The 27083-nt window shown below is 43.1% G+C and overlaps 1 protein-coding gene across 3 annotated transcripts in view; it reads left to right on the plus strand.

The window, feature by feature from the left end:
- Window positions 1–27083, plus strand: part of PARD3B (par-3 family cell polarity regulator beta) — a 616930-nt gene that overhangs the window by 222933 nt on the left and 366914 nt on the right. For all 3 annotated transcript variants that reach the window (XM_083705169.1, XM_083705171.1, XM_083705170.1), the window contains exons 12-13: window positions 16179–16352; window positions 25129–25252. In XM_083705169.1, the coding sequence (XP_083561295.1) occupies window positions 16179–16352; window positions 25129–25252 (298 nt within the window). The remainder of the gene's footprint in view (window positions 1–16178; window positions 16353–25128; window positions 25253–27083) is intronic.

Raw genomic sequence — 27083 nt, forward strand, 5'->3', positions numbered from 1 at the left:
CCTTTACCTTTACTTTTACTCTTATCAAATTGTCCAAATTCTTATTAAACAATGGTGTATAAAGGTAAGATGAGATAAGTGGGATGAGATAAGTGGTTTCTTTAAAAATTAAACCCATTGAGTTGGAGGAAGCTAACCAGACTTCAGTGATAATAGACTTGGCAGAAGAGACAATAATAGATTATTCAGCCCTGTCATCTTTTAATAATGTGATGAATCAGAATGCTTTGCAGTGAGGATTGGCTTCTCAAAAAGACACCATAGAGTCCCATAATGGAAATATTTTAATTGACCTTCTGTAAATGCGTAAGGAAGAAAAACTCCAAAATTTTATTCTTAGGTTGTGTGGCAACAACTAATTTCTGCATGAATATTCAAAATCCTTACATAGAATTCTACAACATGTTCTGTTCCTGCCACGGAAGCTTCTTAGACATCTGTTCAGAATGCATTTGTGAAGGAAGCTGACTTATGCTGAGTCAAAGCCATTGGCCCATCTAGTTCAATACTGTGCACATTGACTGGCAGGCACCTCTCAAAATTAGAACGTAAATGGTACCTCTTCCTCTCTGCAAAGACACCAGTGCACACACACGGCTGTCCCTTGACTCCAACCATCTAAAGTCCTGCAAGTTCTTTCAGTGCCAGGGATAGAACCTGGGACCTTTTCTGCATACATATGTTCGTATTCACCCACCAAGCTATGGCCTGCCTACTTACTGTATCAGAGGCGAGCCAGCAGTAAATCACACCATGAAAGCTGGTGTTAACTCTCTATGAGCAGAAACACGATCCATGCAAGCGTGTCAGGCCTAATGCATCTCAGGTGTGTCAGGTTGGAGGATAGATGTGGCTAACAGATTGAGGTTGAATCCTGGCAACTCAGAAGTACTGTTTTGGGGGGACAGGGGATGGGCAGGGGTGGGGGGCTCCCTGGTCCTGAATGGGGTAACTGTGCCCCTAAAGGACCAGGTGTGCAGCCTGGGAGTCATTTTGGACTCGCAGCTGTCCATGGAGGCGCAGGTCAATTCTGTGTCCAGGGCAGCTGTCTACCAGCTCCACCTGGTATGCAGGCTGAGACCCTACCTGCCTGCGGACTGTCTCACCAGTGTGGTGCATACTCCAGATTTCTCCCGCTTGGACTACTGCAGCAATCTCTATGTGGGGCTACATTTGAAAGTGACCAGGAAACTACAACTAATCCAGAATGTGGCAGCTAAACTGGTGATTGGGAGCGGCCGCCAAGGCCATATAACACCGGTCTTGAAAGACCTATACTGGCTCCCAGTACGTTTCCGAACACAATTCAAAGTGTTGGTGCTGACCTTTAAAGCCCTAAACTGCCTCGGTCCAGTATACTTGAAGGAGCGTCTCCACCCCCATCGTTCTGCCCGGACACTGAGCTCCAGCTCTGAGGACCTTCTGGCTGTTCCCTCACTGCAAGAAGTAAAGTTGCAGGGAACCAGGCAGAGCGCCTTCTCGGTAGTGGCACCCGCCCTGTGGAACACCCTTCCACCAGATGTCAAAGAAATAAACAACTATCTGACATTTAGAAGACATCTGAAGGCAGCCCTGTTTAGAGAAGTTTTTAATGACTTTTTTTTAATCTTTTGTTGGAAGCCGCCCAGAGTGGCTGGGGAAACCCAGCCATATGGGCGGGGTATAAATAATAAATTATTATTATTATTATTATTATTATTGGCACAGCAACTCATCTCCAGTAGGTCTTGCCCCCATGAAGCAGTTTCTGAGACTGAAGCCTCCCCACAGCTGCCTTAGTCCCCTCCTCTACAAGTTTTTTTTTCCCCCAGTCAGAGACTGTGTTTGCACATCTCTCTTCTTCAAGTCTCTTCCTGTTCTGGGAGACCAGGGGACAGGGGAGCTTGTCACAGCAGGGGAAGGGGACACCCATGACTCTTCACCAGCCTGCCTCCTCTCTGCCTCTTGGTCTCCCTCCTCCCCTGCTTCAGCTTCTCCGTCTGATTCTGGACTTCTCTCTTCCACAGACTCTCCCAGCTCACTAAACCCTGTTACGCCCTCAGCTTCCAGCACCTGCTCTTCCCAGTCTTCTGCCTCTGATCACCTATTGTTGTTCCACCATAACTCCCCAGGCTCTGAGTCTTCTTCCCTTAGTGATTCTTCACACCATTCCTCTGCATCCAACTAGTCCATGACATACTACTTGCGTGTTGTGAATATTGCGTGCTCTTTGTATGTTTCAGTTTGCACTGCAGTTTTGTAAAACTACACAAGTAATACAAGCCTGTAGGAAGCCGGGGGGGGGGGGGCAATTGTACCTTCTGTTTATGCATCTTTTACAGATACTTTCCCCCTTACCTTACGAAAGAGTTCCTCTGTTTTCTTAAATACAGCTGACTCTGATAGCGACAGGTTTCGAGAAAGCTAGGACTACAATTCGCCAGCGTATCTGGGACGTAGAATTACAATGCCATATGAGCGAAATGATCAAACATCCAGCAATAAGGGACCATGGGAGAGGTTTCTCTCCAGCTAATTATCTGTCAGGACTTCAGGTACCCAAATACAGACGGTCTTTTACCCTCGCCAGATTTAACGTTCTCCCTTCTGCCTTACTTCAGGGCAGATTTGAGGGTAAACCATACACAGCACAGGTCTGCCCTTGTGGCTCGTTGGAAGTTGAAACTGCTTCACATGTACTATTACGTTGTCGTCTTTATGAGGATATACGTTTGACTTTTATTACACCTGTTTTGCAAAAGTCCAGGAAAGAATCGGAATACCATAGTTTAAAACTACTGATAGAGGACAAGGGACGCAGGTGGCGCTGTGGGTTAAAGCCTCAGCGCCTAGGACTTGCCGATCGAAAGGTCGGCGGTTCGAATCCCTGCGGCGGGGTGCACTCCCGCTGCTCGGTCCCAGCGCCTGCCAATCTAGCTGTTCGAAAGCACCTCCGGGTGCAAGTAGATAAATAGGGACCGCTTACCAGCGGGAAGGTAAACGGCGTTTCCGTGTGCGGCTCTGGCTCGCCAGAGCAGCGATGTCACGCTGGCCACATGACCCGGAAGTGTCTCCGGACAGCGCTGGCCCCTGGCCTCTTAAGTGAGATGGGCGCACAACCCCAGAGTCTGTCAAGACTGGCCCGTACGGGCAGGGGTACCTTTACCTTTACCTTTAGAGGACAAGAATCCCAAGACTACATTAAATGTAGCTAAATTCTGTGTGTCTGCAATCAATCGCAGGAAGCAAGTGGTATCCCATAATGACCAAACCCCTAAATGTTAATTACAGGGGGCACGCTAATAATTAATTTTAATTTTTTATATTTAAATCTTTGTTATATTCATATTGTCCCTTGTATTTCTGATATTTTTTTATGATCTATGATATTATGTGTGTTGACGCTGGTCTGTGACCGTATTAATAAATTCATTCATTCATTCATTCATTCAGTGGTACCTCAGGTTACATACGCTTCAGGTTACATATGCTTCACGTTACAGACTCCGCTAATGCAGAAATAGTGCTTCAGGTTAAGAACTTTGCTCCAGGATGAGAACAGAAATCATGCTCCAGTGGCGGGGCAGCAGCAGGAGGCCCCATTAGCTAAAGTAGTGCTTCAGGTTAAGAACAGTTTCAGGTTAAGAACAGACATCCGAAACAAATTAAGTACTTAACCCGAGGTACCACTGTACTGGGTGGAATTACTGCAAGTTTCTGAATCTTATATCTTCTTTCTCATTGCATCCTTGAAAACGTAGATATAATCGTTTAAAAGGAATGCCACACGTTGTTATTTTTTATTTCTACAAAAGTTACCTGCAGAGAGTGAAAGTACCTTAGAAAATCAGTTATTGAAAATATTCGCATTTTTTTTAGAGTGACTTCCTTGAATTTTCATGTTTTCATTAAGGGAGTCAAACTCTGTTTTATGCAGCAAACTGCTAAGCCACGAGGGTGCCTCCATAACAACATTCTGCCATTTAGAATTCTTTCTGTGCTGCTTTACATAGTCCCCAGGGGCAGCACAGGTGGGCCCATAAACCAGCAGAAAAGCGACAAAGAGACAATTCTTGATTGTAGAAATAAATTCACCAAGCCTATGAATTGAAATAAAGTATATTCCGTTTATGTGAGAAATTAAAAACTACTTCCCCATGTTTTTATTGAATAATTAAAATAGTATTGTGGACAAAAATGTGTGACTTGGCAGGAGTTATATCAGTTGCATAAAACTTAATTATTTCTGAGCTAAACAAATCAATAAAAGAAAGTGCTTCTGGGTTTTTCCACCATGTTGCAACACAATTAGTATTCTACACTATTGTTTTGATATGTAAGATTTGAATAGATGTAAACACCCAAAAATAAACAAACCCTTTCTAATTATTTAATAGTATATTTACTTTCCTAAATAGACATTATTTTTTAAAGTCAATTCCTAAAGACACCCCCCTCCGAAAGAAACACTTTTTCATCAAATTATGTACATTTATATCCTGGTACTCCTCTAAATAGGACAGTTTGCTGTATGGCTGATATATGCGTTATTAATCAAGTAATTGGCATGCATGGTGAATATGCAGTACTCAGTTGCCTTCATTCCCTTAAAGGGGAAAAACCGTTCAGTTAATTTCTATGAGAAAATGGGCCTTTTTTAAACATCCGGACTTTAGATTTTACTGTTGGTGTTATTTCCTTCGAAGCAAAAATTTAATTTGAAATCTAGACTGTTTGGTTGTAAATTAATCCTTGGGGTACATGTATTTGGATCTCTGAGCTTATAACCCAAGTGTGGCTTTGTTGATTAAGCATGGCACCTGCATTGGAGAAACTTAGGTCCAAGTTTCTTCTCAGCCACAAAACTCAATGAGTGGCTCCGGAGAGGGGCTGCTTAAAATGGCGGCTGCTGCTAATGGCACCAACAAAGCCCAGCCCCCCTCCTCCTCTAGGCAGGGTGGGGAGAAGCTGGGAGGGAGGAGGTGGCGGCGGAGGCACTGTGTGAGGGAGAGGGAAAGAACGCGCGCACTGGCAATCTACACGGCGATTCCCGGACCGTCCGCAGGCCAGATCCAGAAGGCAATTGGGCCTGATCCGGCCCGCGGGCCTTAGTTTTGCGACCCATGGTATACACTTTTAAAAGAGGTTTCTTTTGCCTCCCTTTTAGCGTATACTTGGCAATATTGAACGAACAGGATTCATTCTGAGATGGAGATAATCTTTTAAAGAACACGAACAAAGCTTTAGTGATTATTGAAGGACTTCTGTTTTTACATTAGATAATTGTGTCTTCATTTCAATTGTTTAGTTGCATTATGCCTCTTCCCCTCTGCCCGCCCATACAATACAATCAGGTTCTTGGGCTTGAATCTATTTATTTATTCCAATTGATTTTTGTAGGCAGTGTATGAATTGGAAGAGGTCACATTTATCTATGAGTTCTGATCTACCCTGACCTCCAATCCATTAAAAGAAAACACCCCAATCCCCTCTAGTTTGGACACTATTGACTACCATGCTGAATGTGGGAGGGCAAGGACAGAGAAGAGGCACACAAACTGATGCTTCAATACAATTTTAATACAGTCAACTCACAACATGCACACATTTTAACATTTGCCAAGCCATTTCAAGTTTACCTGGAGAAAACCAGCGCAGAAAGAGCTTTCACGCTCTCAGACTTGTTTACTGGGCTCTGGAAGGCTCTCACTAGATGCCAGATGGCCTTGTGAGATTTTGGAAGAGCCTTGCAGAGCCCACTAAGCAAGTCGGATAGCTGGTTTTGGCTATACATGATTTTGCCTTTCCACGATATCTCCAGAAGGTAACACACGCAGAAATTGCAAGTCAGCTTCACTTCTTCCCTGGTCCTCTACATATATTGTGTAATAACCCCCTAGAAACTATCATAGTGAGCATTTTTTTTGGGGGGGGGGAGCTTATGCCCTTGGGGAGAAAAAGGCAGTAAAAGTCAAAATTCTATTCATCTTTTTAAAAATAGTTCAGGGTGAAATTTTTATTTTTTGTGGCAGAATTCTACCTTGCACAGCACTAGTTTTTGCTATAAAAATTTGAATTAGGTACATTGAATTGAATTGATGCTTTTGAATTATGGTGCTGTTGGAGACTCTTGAGAGTCCCATGGACTGCAAGAAGATCAAACCTCTCCATTCTGAAGGAAATCAGCCCTGAGTGCTCACTGGAAGGACAGATCCTGAAGCTGAGGCTCCAATACTTTGGCCACCTCATGAGAAGACTCCCTGGAAAAGACCCTGATGTTGGGAAAGATGGAGGGCACAAGGAGAAGGGGACGACAGAGGACAAGATGGTTGGATGGTGTTCTCGAAGTTACCAGCATGAGTTTGACCAAACTGTGGGAGGCAGTGGAAGACAGGAGTGCCTGGTGTGCTCTGGTCCATGGGGTCACAAAGAGTCGGACATGGCTAAATGACTAAACAACAACAACAACATTAGAAACAACATGAATAGGGGAGTGCAGATGTTCGGGTGGATATGCACATCTGTAGATGTGAGATTTTTATCTATTTGCATTCAGGCATTCATGTACACGCTTTCCAACCTTAAGACTAGGCTTCCCATTCTTAGCATGAAATTCATAAAATATCTTTAATTTTTCCTTGCTGCTCTTGATTTTATGTGTTTCCTCCTTTAAATACATTTTGCTCCTTCCTAGAGCTGCAAATGTTGTTTGCTTCAGGGTATACATTGAATTTAAGTGAACCGAAGTTCGGCTGTGAAACTGTAACATATAAAATCATTATTTTTTGTAAGGATAGTCCCTTTACAGATAGCTTGTGATAAGCGAGAGGAGAGAATGTGAGTGTGAAGCTAGTCTAATAAATGAGTTTCAGAAATGCCTTGGGATAGCATCCAGGAAAGAGGTTAATACTAAAGCAAATTCAATTTTTCCCCCACTGTAATATTGTACTAGAAATACTGTTCTTAGTTATAAAGGGGAATTGACTGCTCTGTAAAATGACAGTATAGATCCTTAGAAATTGCAGGAAATGACTTATCCAGCACTGGGAATCTTCGCCCACTCTCTTGAAGAAACAGTGCTCAAAATGCTGACTATCTATAAGAATCAGGGAGTCCATTAAGTTCACCCATTTTAGAAGTGAGAACTCAGAAGTAGAGACGTTTGTTCAAGCTGTAGCCTCTATGGCATTGGTGAGCTTCTACTTGCAGCCTTTTTAATCTCTCCTTGAGGTGTCTTGTAAACCAGTGATGAGCAGAAGTTAGATCAGGATCTGCTAGTAGATCTCTGAGTGATTTGAAGTAGATTGATGGGGATTTCACAGTTCCGTTTTCTAAAAGAAATTACGTGTCAAGAATTAATCCCCCTACCCACCAGTTCCTCTAAACTAGGCACGTCCAACTTCCAAGGGACTGTGATCTACTCCCAGTATAAAAAAACTGGCTGTGATCTACCCATTCCCAGGAATGAGAAGTGACCCAAGTGTTGAACTTTTGGGGGGAGGGGGATGCCCCAGAGTTGTTGAGCTTTTGGGGAGATCATTAAAGATCACACAGGCGATCACTTTCCTCAATACCCGATTGACCAGGGACACACCCACGATCGACCAGTAGATCGTGATCAACCTGTATCACCAAAACCCAGTAAGCTTGTTGCACTTCCACCATAAATGTATGATATGTATGGTAACCTCAGGGTTAGATTACTGCAATGCATTATGTGTAGGGCTGCCTCTGAAGATGGTTCGGAAACTTCAGCTAGTGCAGAATTCAGTGGAAAGGTTGCTCGCCGGAGCAAGACGGTTTGAGCATATTACACCGATCTTGGTCCAACTGCACTGGCTACCAGTTAGTTTCCGGGCCCAATTCAAAGTGCTGGTTTTGACCTATGAAGCCTTAAACAGCTCAGGACCACAATATCTCAAGGACTGCCTCTTTCCATACCCGGACCCAGAGATCATCTTCTGAGGCCCTTCTTCGTGTGCCTCCTCCTTGAGAAGTCTGGATGGTGGTAACATGAGAACGGGCCTTCTCTACAGTGGCTCCCCATCTGTGGAATGCTCTCCCCAGGAAAGTTCACCTGGCACCTTCATTATACACCTTTACGTGCCAGGCAAAATGTTCCTTTTTAACCAGGCCTTTGGTTGACTTGATTGACAACCTATCCCCCTTTTTTTGGGGGGGGGGTTATTGGTTTTTTTTATTTTGATTATGTTTTTTGTGGTTTTATATTTTGGTTTTATTCTGTAACCGCCCTGAGGCCTCCAGGTATAGGGTGGTATATAAATTCAAATGATGATGATGATGATGAAGGTCTTCTTATAGTCCCGCCAGCATTGGGATGAAGTCACAGAAGTTATATAAGAGTGCTTGACCAGGGTCCACTGCTAGCGAAACACTGTACCTTCAACACTGGACTCTGGCTGAAATGGTCTTTATAGGAGACTGGCATTCCATGGCCCTTTGCTGGTATAATAATATTGAGCTAATAATATACCATAGTGAAGTTTCAGTTTGAAACGGGACCCAAAACCCCCCTTTTCTTCTTTCTCCAAGAGAGCATTTCTAAAATGCATTAACTTGAGCTGTTGAGCAAATGCATAACAAGAACACAGCTGTATAAACAAAGCTCTCTCCTTTATCAGTCATGGCAATGGATGACCTTGGCTGTTCCAGTGGAGTAGGGATGAGATGTCTGGGTCTTATCTTACCACACTCTGACTCTCAGACCTAGTCCGGGAACAACACCAGAGTGTGTTCTTGGAGTTGGCGACCTCTTGCTCCAAGATAAAGAGTGTAGGAACAGGAATACCCTTTTATGGTCAGAAGTACAGGAAGGAAAACCCTTTTATGGTTAAGAGTACTGGAGCAGGAACATCTGTGATATCAACCTGCATGTACAAGCTGCCGTGCCTGGATTCCTGGGGCAGGGGGGAAGAGGGTGCCTGGAGGATATATATACTGCATGAAATCTCTCATTTCTTTGGACTTGCTGTGGACTCACCACGCAAGTGCCTTTCTGCTGCTCCGGAGAACAGAAATAAAGAACTCTTTCTCTGAACCAACCCTCAGTGTCATTTGACTTCCTTCCTCCCGTCCGGGAGCAACGCAGAGCCCACCAATCGGTAAAGTCTAATAAGGCTAAAATAGTTTATTGAACTGTGAATGGACAATGTGCCAACACCCTCACCCTTCACCATTCTCTTCCTCCTTCACATGTTTCATTTTGGTGCTTTTATCCTGGCCTGTTAATTCACAAGGCCTCTTTGTGGTCCTATAAACTATGGTTATTGGACCAGCATTATTACAGTTCTCACCTAAGCTTCATCTTTCCTGACTTGCAAAAAAGACAAGATCAGCACACCCCAAGTGTATCCCATCGTCTGCTCAGAATGGAGCAAGACACCCATCTACTTGTCCTTAATTTGTAGGACAGACATTCCGAGCTCCATTCGAACAGATCTTCCATAGGTTTGAAGATACTTTTAAGGACTCTGAAGCAACGCTAAAATGGCTAGAGCAAAACGTTAACAAAAGAAGTGAGCTTTGTGCTCGCAAAATGTGGAAGAGCTCTTCAAAACCTCCATGAAAAAGATCACAACAATAAAATACTCATTCTTTCCTTCAGCCATTGAAATGAATGATTTCTTTGGTGAGGATTTTATTAGAATACAAAAGATGATGAATACCATGTCTAATGCCTGCTCTGTGCTTCTTTAATAGAAAGTTGGGGGGGGGGACCTTTATCTGTTACAGATCACATCCTCTAGGTGAATTCCTGCCAACATTGTCATGGGGCACACTGCCTTTGACTTTGGCCTAGAAACGTTCTTACGGATTCTTCGCCTCCTCAGTATTTAATTATCTCTGTCACTTCTTTCATGCGGTATATTTACATAAAGGATGTGGAGTGGCAGATTTAAAAGGAGAAACCGGGGGGGGGGGGAGTTCCAAATTAAGATTGCATCATATATATTACTATGAAACCATCACAGTGGAAAATGATTTCTGCTTGTGTGCCGCTGTGTGAACAATTTAAGACTTTGGTATTTGTGCGTCTAACTTTGAGTGGCCCATGTGGCCCAAATATTTTAAAGAGCTCTTCTCTCATTGTTTGCCGACTCTAAGCAGGGGACAGCATTTTAAAAAACAGAGACATTGCCTTACCAACAAAGGTCCGTATAGTTAAAGCCATGGTTTTCCCAGTAGTGATGTATGGAAGTGAGAGCTGGACCATCAAGAAGGCTGATCGCCGAAGAATTGATGCTTTTGAATTATGGTGCTGGAGGAGACTCCTGAGAGTCCCATGGACTGCAAGAAGATCAAACCTATCCATTCTGAAGGAAATCAGCCCTGAGTGCTCACTGGAAGGACAGATCCTGAAGCTGAGGCTCCAATACTTTGGCCACCTCATGAGAAGAGAAGACTCCCTGGAAAAGACCCTGATGTTGGGAAAGATTGAGGGCACAAGGAAAAGGGGATGACAGAGGACGATATGGTTGGACAGTGTTCTCGAAGCTACAAACATGAGCCTGACCAAACTGCGGGAGGCAGTGGAAGACAGGAGTGCCTGGCGTGCTCTGGTCCATGGGGTCATGAAGAGTTGGACACGACTAAACGACTAAACAACAGCAACAACAAAGTGAAATATTGGGTGGTTACAAGAGTGTTATGGACAACTATTGGAAGTCTGCACCATCACTCTGATGAGCTACACAGTTCCCTGCTCTGCATAATTTTAAGGCAGATGATAGGTAGATAGGTAGGTAGATAGATAGATAGATAGATAGATAGATAGATAGATAGATAGACAGACAGACAGACAGACGGATGATAGATAGATGATAGATAGATAGACAGACATACATATGAAATGCAGCTTAATCTAATCAACACAAGAGATTATAAAATGAGCTGCCCCTTCAATACTGGGGGTCCCGCTCTCAGCCTTCTTCCTGAAAAAATAAATAAATGAGCCTGACCAAAAAACATGAGCCTGACCAAACTGCGGGAGGCAGTGGAAGACAGGAGTGCCTGGCGTGCTCTGGTCCATGGGGTCACGAAGAGTCGGACACAACTAAACGACTAAACAACAAGCAGGGGAGGTTCTGCTCATACTGCTGTCAGTCAAAGTGGCATGTAACACAGTGGTACCTTGGTTCTCAAACTTAATCCGTCCCGGAAGTCTGTTCCAAAACCAAAGCATTCCAAAACCAAACACTTTTTTTAATGCTGCATTGACAGATGTGTCCCCCATGTGGTGCGCATTCTACCTTGTTCCTTTCTCATTGGCCAAGTATCACTTTGGGCAGGGAAATTAAACCTGTGCAAGACATTGCAGTAAATAACATATTTGAGGTTGCTTAACACCCCCCTGTTCTTCACTGATACATGCACACAGTTCTGTGCTTGCAAAAATAAGGTGGTCTTGCTGTCTTCAGTCCAAACTTCCAAAAGATATTTCCCCTTAAAACCATATGACAACTAATTTTTTTTGTTAGCGCGTTTATTAATTTTCCAATAAAAACATCCAATTAACATTCAAATCATAATCATAATCCAATTAAAATAAAAAAAAACTATAATAAAAAAATTCAATTGTCTTCCGAATTTAGTTCTGATTTTGCAGCTTCCCACGGCCTGAACTTCAAAGCAACTCCGAAATCTCAGTCATGGCCAACTCTGGGGTAGCAGCGCTCATCTTGCTTTATTGGCCAAGGGAGCCGACATACAGCTTGCGGGTCATGTGGCCAGCATGACTAAGCCGCTTCTGGCAAACCAGAGCAGCGTACAGAAACGCCGTTTACCTTCCCACCGGAGCAGTACCTATTTATCTACTTGCACTTGCTTTCAAACTACTAGGTTGGCAGGAGCTGGGACCCAGCAACAGGAGCTCACCCCGTCGCAGGGATTCGAACTGCCGACCTTCTGATCGGCAAGTCCTAGGCTCTGTGGTTTAACCCACAGCGCCACCCGCGTCCCTCTATTGCATACACATGCAGCCACACAAAAGAAGAATCTTCCTGTCTTCTCCCCCTCTCTTCCCCATAACCAATCACCAATCCCCCTTTGGGGGAGAAAGTGGTAAAAGAACTGCAATGGAACAATGGCCAAGTGTTCCTGGATAACTCTTGTTACTCAATCTGAGTTCAAGTGTGGTTTTGGGTGCTTTTTTCTGGGGGGATGCAGGCAGACGCATACCCTTAAACATTTTGTGAATGTTTGTACTGTATTTTTGTCCATTTACTGTACAGGGGAACCTTGGTTCTCAAACGTAATCCATTCCGTTAGTCTGTTCCAGAACCAAAGTGTTCCAAAACCAAGGCAAGCCATAGAAAGTAATGCAAAATGGATTAATCCGTACCAGACTTTCAAAAACAACCCCTAAACCAGCAATTTAACATGAATTTTATTTTCTAACGAGACCATTGCTCCATCAAATGAAGGCAATAATCAATGCACTGTACTATAAAATAAACAAGACAGTATATAAAAATTAAAATTATTTTTTTCCTTACCTGCACTGATGATAGTCATTGTTTGGATGGGAGGTTTTTATCCATTTCCGCAGTCACACAATCAGTGAATCAATCAATCAGTAGCTAAACAGTCACAAATACAAATTAATTGAAAAAGTCTCAAAAACAAAAGCACAAAATAAATAGCAAAAACAAAAGCGCCCAACTTCATCAGTTCCAGAAGTCTGTTTGACTTCCGCAATGTTTGAAAACCAAGGCGAAGCTTCTGATTGGTCCAGGTGCCCCGGAAACAATAGCTGACAACCGCATCGGACATTCGGCTTCTGAAAAAGGTTCGAAAATTGGAACACTTCTGAGTTTTCGGCATTTGTGTACCAAGACATTTGAGAACCAAGCTACCACTATACAGCAGCACTATACAGATTTTTGCCACATCCCAGATGTAAAATTCCCTTCCCGGAGATGTCTGCCCTGTGCTAGTGGTCTTTCAGCACCAATTGAGGGGGAAAAACACCTTTCCCTTCAGGTTCTTGTGAGCTGAAGGTATTGTCTGGAACCCAACAGTTGAATGGGTTGCTTCTGCAATATAGAATTGTTTGTAATTGTAATATATTTTATATGATGTTTTATTGTTTTGATACAGCTGTTTGATCTGTGTCTTTTTATTGAATTGATTTTGTAACCTGCCCTGGGATCCTAACAAATGGAAGGAGGGGTTTAAGAAATGAAGGTTGGGGGGAAATTATGGTAAATAATAACACTGAAAAGAATAGCAACACAATTGTCCAAACTTACTGACTCAAGGGAAATTGGGGAAAGGAACAATTGCAAAAGATATGGGCCCTATCTATTTGTTAAATTTGCACCCTACCCTTTCTCCTGGAGAAGCCCATTACAATACAACTTTATAGTGTATATGGTCCAACAATTTAAAATAGATTCATTTAACACCTTTTTGCTGCTAAAATAAAATTAGGTGTGATAGTGTTGGTACCAAAGTAATTGTGGACACTTAAGTTTAATGGAGTAGATACTTTAAAAATCTTTTAAATATTAAATATTTAAAATATTAAATATTTAGGTTTTAATTTTTTATGTGATGATATGTTTTGATGTGTTGAATTGTTGGTAATGTTAATTCTGACACATTTGCATCATATTTGTGTCTAGTGTGTATATTTATAGAAATGTTTCTACATTTGTATTTTTACAAGCAAAAATTTCAAATTTCAATACGTGATACTCCAGAAGCTAATTCAACCGTCATGACGTGTCTATGAAACCATTGCTGACATGTAAATTTTTCAGCACTTTAAAAAGCAGGATGTTAATGTGAATATATTTTGTGGTGTTGTGACTTAAAAATGTATGTTGTGTATACAGAAATAGTGACAATACAAGGTTGTCAAAATGTTTATAAATGTTCCCAGTTGTGTCCAAGATTGAGATTCTGGTTGTGAAGGATGTTGCACCACTCATGAAACATTTTGTTACATAGATTAGAACTCTTTTGTTTACTAGAAGTTTCCATCTCTGGTCTTACTAATTTGGTTTATTCCCCTCCCCATCCTGTTCATAACCCATTTTTTCCTTTCTTCATCAGTTGTGCGGTAGTGCTCATTGTCCTTGTAACAGCTTTCATCACTAGTTATAAGGAGAAAATGCTTAGTTAGACCTAGCATCAATGTAACACAAATACATTGAATGCTTTTAACGATGGGAGTATCTGAATTGCAAATATACATATTATGGACCACTAAGATATATGAGAAATGTAAGCAACCCTGACGAGTGCTTATAGAAAACTCTTAATGAGGTTATGATTGAATCAAATTCACTGTAAGCAGCCTAATGGTTTTTCAATTCTGCTTCCTCTACTATGGGTCTCTTTTTTTTACCGCAAACCCTTTCAGCCCATATTAGGTTTCTTCAGGTTTATGGCATCAACATGAATAATTTGAACTAAGATGTCTCTCAGATAAGAAAAACCACTTCCTTAATAAAGAAGTACTACCCATATCTCTATGATTGAGAGAAATGTTGTATACTGTAGTGCATATGAATCAGCGGCGGGCGCTGGATCTTGAAATGACTTGCATGGCACGCTTCCATTTACTTCACTTTTCCTTGTTATCCTAAAGAAACTTGTGGCTTCAGTACCACAAATCTCCACATGAGATGTGGCAAATAGATTGAGAATGCGCTTGGCGCTTCATCATGGTTGTACCATCTGTTTTACGGCAGGGATGGGGAATCTGTTGCCATCCAGATGTTGTTGAACTTCAACTCTCATCAGGATGGCTAATGGTCAAGGATGATGGAAGCTGTAGCTCAGTAACTTCTGGACACCCTTGTCCCCTGGTGTATTGTGGATCGCCACTCAAAATCTGGTTGGTGGTCAGAGATTTACCATATTTTTCGCTCTATAGGACGCACCGGACCATAGGAGGGGGAGAACAGGGGGAAAAAATTCTCCCCCTCTCTGCTCAGTGCCCCTTCAGCGAAGCGGCAGGAGAAATGGAGCCCCTTCCATTTCTCCTCCCGCTTCGCTGAAGGGGCGTTGCACAAAGAGGGAAAACTGTGCAGCGCCTCTCCAGCGAAGCGAAGCCTGGAGAGCAAGAGGGATCGGTGTGCACCGACCCCTCTCGCTCTCCAGGCTTCAGGCGGCTATCCGCAAGCCTTCGGAGCACGGCGAGACCTCCTGCTGCGCTCCGAAGGCTTGCGGATAGCTGCCTGAAGCCCCCTGCACTCCGGGGGCTTCAGGCAGCTTCAGCGAAAGCAACGCCAAGCCTCCCTCTGCGCTTCGGAGGCTTCGCGTTGCTATCGCTGAAGCCAAGGAGCCTGCATTCGCTCCATAGGACACACACACATTTCCCCTTCATTTTTGGAGGGGGAAAGTACGTCCTATAGAGCGACGAATACGGTATTTATTTATTAATGGCAAATTAAAATCCAAATATTGCCTTAGACCTGTGCAAGTCTTCTAGGTCTGCATTGACGCTCTTCCATTTTTCTTCAGCTTCTCGTATTGTGTCGGGCCAATTGCGACATTTTTGATGGGTTTTTGGCACAGTTTGTTGGGTTCCGAATGGGGCTCCTGCGGTGCACCCAGAACATGCTGAGTGGTCCATTGAATGTCCTGTACATTTTTACTAGTTCAGACTTAGTATCCAATGTAAGGAGCAGATTTTGGAGGAAGCTGGTTCTGTTAACAACAACAATCTTCTCTCTGATAAAATTTGCCCCCACGCTTTGAAGTAGCCAGTAACAGAGAGGACATTTTTGTCTTCCCTATGCATTCACCTCTTTCATAATATGTTTCCCAGGTCATAAACATGAATAATTTTAAAAACAAATATTTGTCAGTTTGTGCTTTAATACTGGACAAATCATATGCAAAACTTGCAAGTGTTCTTCTTCTTATCTTTAAAAAGCAAATACAGTGGTACCTCAGGTTACATACGCTTCAGGTTACAGACTCCGCTAACCCAGAGATAGTGCCTCGGGTTAATAACTCTGCTTTAGGATAAGAACAGAAATTGTGCTTTGGCGGCGCAGCAGCAGCAGGAAGCCCCATTAGCGAAAGTAGTGTTTCAGGTTAAGAACAGTTTCAGGTTAAAAACAGACCTCCAGAACGAATTAAATTCTTAACCCGAGGTACCACTGTACTTTTCCCTATCTGGGATTTTTCACTTTATTATGTTTTGTATCCTTCCTTTGCAGGATGGACGGCTGCGAATCAATGACCAGCTGATTGCAGTGAATGGGGAATCCCTGCTTGGGAAATCCAACCATGAAGCCATGGAGACCTTGAGGCGTTCCATGTCCATGGAAGGAAACATTCGTGGGATGATCCAGCTAGTGGTTCTCAGAAGGCTGGACAGGCAAACAGAAGCGGTATGCAAAGCATTTGTCTCTGTTTATGCATTTACGGGAGATGTGTCCATCATTATGTAACAGCCGCTGTGAGGAGAGGGGGCTGATTCTGTTGACATTGCTATTTTTTTCCTTTGAAAATTCCTTTGGAATATTATTATTACAAAAACCTCTTGGAACAAGTGCAACCAGTTAGTATTGACATTGGGTGAATAATAATAATAATAATAATAATAATAATAATAATAATAATAATTTATTATTTATACCCTGCCCATCTGACTGGGTCTCCCCAGCCACTCTGGGCAGCTTCCAACCAAATATAAAAAAGAATACAACGTCAGACATTAAAAATGTCCCTAAACAGGGCCACCTTCAGGTGTTTTTTTAAAAGTAAAATAGTTGTTTATTGCCTTGACATCTGCTGGGAGGGTGTTCCACAGGGCAGGTGCTACTACAGAGAGGCATAATACTAAGGCATAGTTTGTTATAACCATGGTTTGTTCAAAGAGCAAGTGACTAGCTTGCAGGTGACCCAAGAAACAGTGTCTTGCTTCTTCTAATGTTGGATTGTCTCCTCCATAAATATCTGGCTCCTACCTACCCCCCCCCCCCAAATTGTGGTGGTTAAGGCCTGGCACTGTCTTAATATATTACCAGTTCTCCTATCATTGGCCAGCTGCAGAAAACCTCCCCTTCTCTAGCTCTTTGGGGACTCTACTTTTATCAACTCCAGTCTATTAATTCAATACGTTGTCCTGTATACAGGATGGAACTTGGGGTATGAATGGTTTCAGAAAATAATTTACAAATTGTGAGAGGAGCTCCAGAATACAATTGCAACCCAAAATGATTGGGCAACCAAAGGAGGTGTTCTCCATTTAAGGGATGCGGGTGATGTTGTGGTCTAAACCGCTGAGCCTCTTCAACTTGCCGATCAGAAGGTTGGCGGTTCGAATCCCCGCAACAGGGTGAGCTCCCGTTGCTCTGTCCCAGCTCCTGCCCACCTAGCAGTTCAAAAGCACGTCAAAGTGCAAGTAGATAAATAGGTACAATTCCAGCAGGAAGGTAAATGGCGTTTCTGTGTGATGCTCTGGTTTCACCAGAAGCGGCTTAGTCATGACCCGGAAAAACTGTCTGCGGACAAATGCTGGCTCCCTCAGCCTGAAAGTAAGATGAGCGCTGCACCCCATAGTCACCTTTGACTGGACTTAACTGTCCAGGGGTCCTTTACCTTTTACGCTTCTCCATTTATGAATTTTTAGGCAAACAACCACCACTAAATTTATTGAAGTCTACCTGTTTTTTGCAATAACTAAGCACTGTGGTTTAATGGGGGAGCAGGAAATCTTACGCTTTACTCCATTTACCATAATGTTTATATTGGAATAATAATATAAAAAAATTGTCCTTAGAGACCAACTGTTTGTTCTGTGTATATTGGAGAAACAGGACGAAATAGCACATAGGGACATTTGTAATTCTTATTTACTGTAGTGCAATGACAGGGGCTGTTCATGCAGAAGAATGGACATAAGCGACTCTATATCAGAATTAAAAATGAAAACAACTGTACCTTTGATGTATAGTTGTGTTTAATTTTTATCAACAAATTAGGGTCCTGTTGGTCTTCTGAAACAGGATCAATGGCCTTCACTTACATTTTTTTTCTTCAGATTTACCAACACCCCACAGTTGAATATCCTATTGAAATCCTGTACTAAAAGCTGTTTGAGTCCCCCGCCCCCCCCCAAAAAATATGGCTATGTACGTACGAAATGCACCCACACTTCTAGCACGTTCTCTTTGAAGAATATACAAGCGGCGTTTTATTGAATCAAACTCATTTTAAACAGAAATTAATTTTTATAGGATGTGCTTGCAGTTCAATTGTAATTCCATTTGCGGCTGAAGACTATAGCGAAATGGGGCATGATCCTTTTCCCTTACCTGAGCTGCCTCCCTCCCTGCTGCATCCCAGCTTAGTGCAGCAGGATATGTTTAAAAATCCATTATTTTCTTATTGGCTGGGACACTAATGGAACCTTTTCATGACAGCTCTGTTTCACTAGCTGAATGCTCTCTAATTAGGCAGTGTACTGATCAGTTGTTGAGCTATTGATTCTGTTGTTTATCAGAGAGCTAGAAAAGCAGATTTTCCAACACCACCCCAGTTGCCATTAATTTACAGCTGCCTCTCCTATAAGGTATGTGTGTTTAGTAATAGTTTGCCCCTGTGATGTATTCAGAATTCTCCATATAAGAGAACTGGGGAGTTGTATGGTAAAGGTTTGAGAACAGAACCTGCTTTCAAAGAAAAAGTTGTTTTTTGGGGTGTCGGGTGAAATTCAGTGCCACTCTGTGATGAACACTCCATCTGCACAAGCAATTGTAACTTGCCCCATAGAATGATTCCCCTCCCCGAACACTGTTCTGGGGGTTCTCTTAAATCCCCTGGAACCAATTTGGGGGGATGTGGTGGGAAGGAGGTGGGAAGCCCCATGTCAGCAATAAATCAAAATGGCGTCAGTGCAATTCCCGTATTTTTCCATGTATAAGACGCCGCCATGTATAAAACGCCCCCTATTTTGGAGGACACCAAATTAAGAAAACACCTCCCAGCACTATCTGTGTATAAGACGAGCCCCAATTTTAAACCTATTTTCTTTTGTTAAAAAACCTAGTTTTATACACGGAAAAATACAGTAATTCTTTCTTCAAGGAAACCAGGTCTGCTCAGGAGGCCAGGCCTCGTGAGCACAGCAATTCATCCCGGTAGTTTTTGCGCCTTTCAGGAAGTTGTGGGGACACAACTTCACATGCAGACCTTGGGCTAGTCACACTTCTCTGAAGTCTCTCAGCCCCACTCACCTCACAGAGTGTTTGTTGTGGGGGAGGAAGGGAAAGGAGAATGTTAGCCACTACCTTCAGGTAGTGATAAAGTGGGATATCCAATCCAAACTCCTCCTCCTCCTCCTCCTCCCCCTCCTCCTCCTCCTCCTCTTCTTCTTCTTCTTCTTCTTCTTCTTCCAACTGCTCCTCAGCATCCAGCCAGTCCATGACATCCTATTGTCCTCTTCTTTGTCTACAGAATTGATGTAAACTATCTGCTTGTCTCTTTTATTTCCCTCCCACTGTATTTGACTTCTTAGCTACAGTCTTTGTTTCATTCCCAATCTTAGGTTAATTGTTGTATTCTGTTCTCCTTCCAGACTGTCCAGGCTTGTATCACATTTTCCCCTACCTTCCAACTCCCCTCTGTTTTCTAACAATTTTTGAATTGCGAACATATCAACAGCGACTTTTTTTATCAAATAAAATAAAATAAATGTGCAACACCTAATACATATTAGGTACTTTATTAACTGCTTGGGTCATATGCGATCAAAATGCACAAAGGCGGACACGGGCAAATAGTTACAGTGGGTTGGATCCAGACTAAGCTAATGTAATGTAATTTCCTCAGAAATCAGTAGGACTTAGGTCACGATTAATTTATCCCACTGATTTCAGAGGGAAACAAGTTTAACTAACTGTAGTTTGGCTGTAATTCCAACCCATTTTCAAATGGTCTAAAAGCTTTAATGAGAACTCATATATGAGAACTAATGAGAATATATATATATATATATATATATATGCAGGTTTTGGTGTCCTCGGGTGTCTTCCCGTGTAAAAGTTGGGGTGTCTAGGCGACGTTTCGACGAGGTCTCACTCGTCATCTTCAGGCTGGTGCTTTCGGCTTCTTGTTACTGGAACAGAGCGGGATCTCAATGTTTGAGTTCCTATAAATACTGTAGAGGGGGTGTGGTGTCTAGCCTCCAATGTTCTGGGCAGAGAGGAAGTTCCCAGGCTAGTGTGCCTTTTCTTCTTTTGTTCCTTAATTACTTGAGAGATACCTTGAGTGATTTCTTGAGTGATATCCTGAGTACCACTTAGGTGGGTCATTAGGTGTGGATTAGTTGCTAAAGTCTTTGTGTCTTGACCTCTTGAACTTTGTGAAGAGTTTTCCTGAGAAGATGGCTGTATTGCACTTAGTTGTGCTTTGGCTTGGCTTCGTGTATAGGGGCGAGCTGTGGTTTTGTGGCTTGTGTCAGCCAGATCTGTGTAGGGATTGCAGGGGGGTGCAGCATCCGGAGGTGCCACCATGGATTGGCTACTGGATGGTGTCAGTAATTCATCTGTGGAGAGGGTCTGGGTTTGGGTCTGGTGTGGTTGATTGGTGTTGGCGTTCTGTGTGCCTCTGGATCTGGTGTCAGTTTTTGTGGGGAGGGCTAATTTCCAGATGTCTGGCAAGCGGGATGTGTCGTCACGCTTGTTCATGTTGTGAGGGTGTTTCTCTATCTCGATGGCTTCCATGATTATTCTCTTGTGGTGATGTTCCGTGTTAAAGAGCAATTTGGAATCTGCAAAATTAATTTACATGCACAATCACACCACCAAATTAACTTACATGCACAATCACACCACCACCCTGCACAAATAAACTCCGTAGCCAAGACTCTCATCTCCAGAACCAAACGCCTGGCTGACAAAGACCACTTGACAACTGAGTTACAGAATCTCTCAAATGTGTTAATTGCCAATGGATACCAGCAAAACAGGATTACGAAGCTAATCCAAAAGGAAACACCCCCCAAAAACCAAGACACAGAAGAAAACAATGGCATGGCCCTCCTTCCTTATATCAAGGGCACTACAGATAAAATTAGCAAAATCCTCCATAAACACAATATCAAAACAGCCTTTTGCACCAACCAAAAAATAGCCAATATCCTCAGAAACCCCAAGGATAAAATCCAGTTGGAAAACCAAGGGATCTATGAAATACCCTGCAAAGTCTGCCCAGCCACGTACATTGGACAAACAAACAGACGAATAAATGCACGTATCGCAGAACACAAGAATGCCGTCAAAAAAGAAGAAAAAACTTCCTCTCTTTTCCAACACATGAAAGAAACAGGACACGAAATTAATTTTGCAGATTCCAAATTGCTCTTTAACACGGAACATCACCACAAGAGAATAATCATGGAAGCCATCGAGATAGAGAAACACCCTCACAACATGAACAAGCGTGACGACACATCCCGCTTGCCAGACATCTGGAAATTAGCCCTCCCCACAAAAACTGACACCAGATCCAGAGGCACACAGAACGCCAACACCAATCAACCACACCAGACCCAAACCCAGACCCTCTCCACAGATGAATTACTGACACCATCCAGTAGCCAATCCATGGTGGCACCTCCGGATGCTGCACCCCCCTGCAATCCCTACACAGATCTGGCTGACACAAGCCACAAAACCACAGCTCGCCCCTATACACGAAGCCAAGCCAAAGCACAACTAAGTGCAATACAGCCATCTTCTCAGGAAAACTCTTCACAAAGTTCAAGAGGTCAAGACACAAAGACTTTAGCAACTAATCCACACCTAATGACCCACCTAAGTGGTACTCAGGATATCACTCAAGAAATCACTCAAGGTATCTCTCAAGTAATTAAGGAACAAAAGAAGAAAAGGCACACTAGCCTGGGAACTTCCTCTCTGCCCAGAACATTGGAGGCTAGACACCACACCCCCTCTACAGTATTTATAGGAACTCAAACATTGAGATCCCGCTCTGTTCCAGTAACAAGAAGCCGAAAGCACCAGCCTGAAGATGACGAGTGAGACCTCGTCGAAACGTCGCCTAGACACCCCAACTTTTACACGGGAAGACACCCGAGGACACCAAAACCTGCATTCCTGTACCCGTGAAAATCTACGAAAGCATATATATATATATATATATATATATAACCGCTGAAAGTAATTGCACCTTGAAAGCAAGATCTACTTTGCCTGTGAATTCAGATTTGCAAAATAGAGGCCAAGTTGGCATGTTTTTGCAAATAGTTTTGAATGAAGGCAGAGTGCTTTTAATAGACATGGATGTGAGGGAATCGTATTCAGGTTTTTTTCGTGTGTTTTTTTTACAGTAGAACAGTTAATTAGTCCTTCAAAACTAATTCTGCTTAGTAAATTGTTTATTTTTACAAAGCAAATGTCAGAACGAATTTGGAATTGTTATTGATGAGCGAGAGGGAAACTTTGAAAAGCCAAAGGGTTTGCCATTTACTTCCAAACCCATTCTGGTGTGCATTCATTACAGAGCATATGTGGCAGCCACTGAGAGAAGGGAACCAGCTGGCTGTCAGAAAATTACCATTGGCACAGTTTTTCTTGTCTTGACAAGGCTACAAGCTGCCTTCACAGATGGAGTAATAATGGAAAGCCAGTTGTGGTCAGAAGAAACGCTATTCTGCATTCTGCTTTTGATGGGCATAATCAGGGACTGTGCCGAATATGCTCCGGTTTTCACTTTCAGGCCAAAAATTTGTTGTGGTAGAAATATTTTCCAAAAAAACCCACACATTTGGAGTCTGTGAATATCCATCTTCTTTTCCCCAGTCCTGGTTGGCGCCATTGTTTTTCCTGGACGCTGCTGCCTCAGTGCCTATTGTTCCCCAAATGCCTTTTCTTTTCTGAATCACTCGTAGGTGATCACAGCTAATCAGGAATGGTGCCACAATATTATGTAGCCAATTATGTAGCCAGTTCTAACTGATGTCACTGATGGCAGGATAGCCATTCATGCTGCCTACATGAATACAGTGGTACCTCAGGTTACAAACACCTCGGGTTACAAACTCCGCTAACCCAGAAGTAGTACCTTGGGTTACAAACTTTGCCCCAGGATGAGAACGAAAATCGTGCACCACCGGCGCGGCATCAGCAAGAGGCCCCATTAGCAAAAGCACGCCTCAGGCTAAGAACAGTTTCGGGTTAAGAATGGACCTCCAGAACGAATTAAGTTCGTAACCCAAGGGACCACTGTAGTGGGGGTTTTTTTTGCAAGGAATGCCAAACATAATCAGATGAAGGGGGCATTTTGTTGCAGGAAACATTTGCAAGGTGCTGGCTTTTCAAGGCAAGGCTGAGATCCTCAACTCTGCGCTGACGGTCCTTTTGGAGATTTAGAAAAAGGAACTTCACGTTTCCCCCCCACACACATTGTGTTTCTTTACATAACACGCACACACATTGTGATTCACAATATATTGCCATGTTATGAAACTGTTACCACGATGTGGGCTTTAAACTGGATTTGGAGGAGGAGGAGGATGATGATGATAATAATAATTATAATAATAATAGTTTATTTATACCCTGCTTATCAGGCTGGGTTTCTACAGCCACTCTAGGCGGCTCCCAACAGAATATTAAAAATACAATACCAGCCTTACTAGGGAGGTAAAGGTAAAGGGAACACTGACTATTAGGTTCAGTCGTGACCGACTCTGAGGTTGCGGCGCTCATCTCGCTTTACTGGCCGAGGGAGCCGGCGTACAGCTTCGGGGTCATGTGGCCAGCATGACTAAGCCGCTTCTGGCAAACCAGAGCAGCACACGGAAACGGCGTTTACCTTCCCACTGGAGAGGTACCTATTTATCTACTTGCACTTGGACGTGCTTTCAAACTGCTAGGTTGGCAGGAGCAGGGACCGAGCAACGGGAGCTCACCCCGTCGCGGGGATTCGAACCGCTGATGTTCTGATCGGCAAGTCCTAGGCTCTGTGGTTTAACCCACAGCGCCACCCACGTCCCTTACTAGGGAGAGCAATCCACAAATGGGGAGCTACCGTAGAAAAGGCCCATTCTCATGTTGCTGCTCTCTGGACCTCTCGTAGTGGAAGCACACAAAGAAGGGCCTTTGATGATGATTGCAGGGTTTGAGTCAGTTCCCAGATTAAGACTGCAGTTAGGTTGGCAGGAGCAGGGACCGAGCAACGGGAGCTCACCCTGTCGCGGGGATTCGAACCGCTGATGTTCTGATCGGCAAGTCCTATGCTCTGTGGTTTAACCCACAGCGCCACCCACGTCCCTTACTAGGGAGAGCAATCCACAAATGGGGAGCTACCGTAGAAAAGGCCCATTCTCATGTTGCTGCTCTCTGGACCTCTCGTAGTGGAAGCACACAAAGAAGGGCCTTTGATGATGATTGCAGGGTTTGAGTCAGTTCCCAGATTAAGACTGCAGTGACACCATACCACCTCATTTTAAGGGGCATTAAAGAACATAAATATGGTGGCTTCCAACTTGAGGATTCTAAGGAGGAGAAGTAGCTCTGCCACAAAACAAGAAATGGCAAAGAATGGGCAGAAGAAGTAGGTCAGTTATGTGCTTCTGCCCCCTCGTCTTCTTTCTCGCAAATTGGCATTGAGAGAATTTATGGCTCAGCCTCAATGGGATTCTTGAATACAGTGGTACCTCAGGTTAAGTACTTAATTTGTTCCGGAGCTCCATTCTTAACCTGAAACTGTTCTTAACCTGAAGCACCACTTTAGCTAATGGGGCCTCCCGCTGCTGCCGCGCGATTTCTGTTCTCATCCTGAAGCAAAGTTCTTAACCCGAGGTACTATTTCTGGGTTAGCGGAGTCTGTAACCTGAAGCGTATGTAACCTGAGGTACCACTGTATTTGCTGCAGTAATTGGGATCATTACCTAGTGGATTAAATTCTAGGACTCTTTTCAAGCTGGATGTCTCTTTGTTTCTTCATCAGTGACTATTGATGCCTTCTTCTTTTTTTAAAAAATGGCTGTTTTACTGTTTTCAGCTCTGAGCATTGATAATATGCAACAAACACTTCATAAATAATGTACAAATTGAGTAGTAGATAGGGAGACTGATATATTTAGTGTGATAGTTAGCCCTTTTTTACATCAATAAATGTGTGTCTTCTTCATAGGAGCCTCCTGTACCATTTCCAAAACTGGATCTTGAGGGAAACGTTAATTCTACAACCATTCCGAGACAGAGTGATGCTGCTGTCCAGTGTTTTGTATCCTGCTACCCTCAGGAGAGGTTGAAAGGTGAGTGTTGCGCATCCTACTTTAACTTTTGCTTTAAACCTTTTGTGTGTGTGTGTGTGTGTGTGTGTGTGTGTGTTTGGTGGTGCTTTGTTTTCAGAAACTCTTCAACTTCGAAGGCAATTAATTAGAGTAAGTGCAGACGTGAAGATTTCAGGGAAGGTGGAAGAGCTGACTCAGAACCCGCAAATTAGATTCCTGGCACAAATTCCACTTTTTAAGTGACAGTTTCTAGCTTGCTGGCCCAACACATAAGACTGGATATAAAACAGTTACAGGTGGAAAGTGTAGCTGTAGTGTTTGTTTCCTACAGTTCTTCATCCCTGTGATCTTAAACTTGTGTATCTGGTTTTAAGGTGGCACCCAGAGTTGCTTTTAGTGACTTATGGATGCATTCTTAGTTATTTGTTTTGATTATTTTGCGTGTATTGTTTGCTAGTGCTACTTTTCTAGAAAAAGAGGTGCTACAACTCACAACAAATGCCTCCCTTGTTCTCTTATAACGGCGATGGCATCCAACTGAGTTCTGGCTGGAAAAAAAAGCCCTGTTGTTTGCTTTGTTAGATGTAACACACCTTAAAAACTCTGAATTATATTATTATTATTCTTTACAAAATACATAGAAGGGACGTGGGTGGCGCTGTGGGTTAAACCACAGAGCCTAGGACTTGCCAATCAGAAGGTTGGCGATTCAGATCCCCGCGACGGGGTGAGCTCCCGTTGCTCAGTCCCAGCTCCTGTCAACCTAGCAGTTCTAAAGCATGTCAAAGTGCAAGTAGATAAATAGGTACCTCTCCAGTGGGAAGGTAAACTGTGTTTCCATGCGCTGCTTTGGTTCGCCAGAAGCGGCTTAGTCATGCTGGCCACATGACCCAGAAGCTGTAGGCCGGTTCCCTCGGCCAGTAAAGCGAGATGAGCGCCGCAACCTCAGAGTCGGTCACGACTGGACCTAATGGTCAGAGGTCCCTTTACCTTTACCTTACAAAATGCATAACACATAATACATAATAAAAACAAGAACAAAACAAACCAGCAATCCCCTCCCGTTTCAATAACAGTTTGCTGAGTCTGCTCGCATAGACATATGCAAGCCCAAACAAGGCAGTTCTTGGTCTTTTCCTTTTATTCACAGAAATTATTTATTTTTATTTTCTACTGTAGCCAAACACACCTATCCAGCGTGGACCATATTGATGCTGCTTGACCTCACGTAGGAGTTTTTGCAGCCAACCGCCATTCAGCGAAAACCGGTCTGAGGTTTTCTGTAGCTTTCTAGCCTGCATTGCAGAATGGGGAGGAATAGGGAACCTTTGACTCTTCACAGGCTATTAGAGTACATATGGCAGGGCTTTAAATTCTTTGAATCGAGATATCAATAAATTAATATGAGTGTGAAGGTTGCAATTGTTCATATAGTTGTGTTGATTCAAAGGGTATTGAGCTACAGAGGTTAGCTTGCATTTATCCATAGATTGCAGATTCCAGCAGTATGGAATATAGAGAAACGAGCTCTAAAACGTTGGCCATGTTTGCACATAACTCTAAGCCAATTATGTCTGAGCACAACCATCAGAAGCTGCTTGCTTTCCAAGGAAGAGATTGCAGCCATTTTGATCCTCCCTGATTCTTTTAGTTCATTATGGTGTGGCAGCTATGTCAGGGTTTTACCGTATTTTTCGCTCCATTAGACACACTTTTTTCTTCCTAAAAAGTAAGGGGAAATGTCTGTGCGTTTTATGGAGCAAATGTGTGGTCTCTAGAGCCAAATTGCCCAGGGGCGAAAAGCAGATCATGCTTTTTTTCTTTTGAAAGAGGGAAGCGGGTGTTGAAACAA

The sequence above is a fragment of the Podarcis gaigeae genome (genome assembly GCF_964106915.1).
Source record: "Podarcis gaigeae genome assembly, chromosome: 1".
NCBI classification, from domain to species: Eukaryota; Metazoa; Chordata; class Lepidosauria; order Squamata; family Lacertidae; genus Podarcis; species Podarcis gaigeae.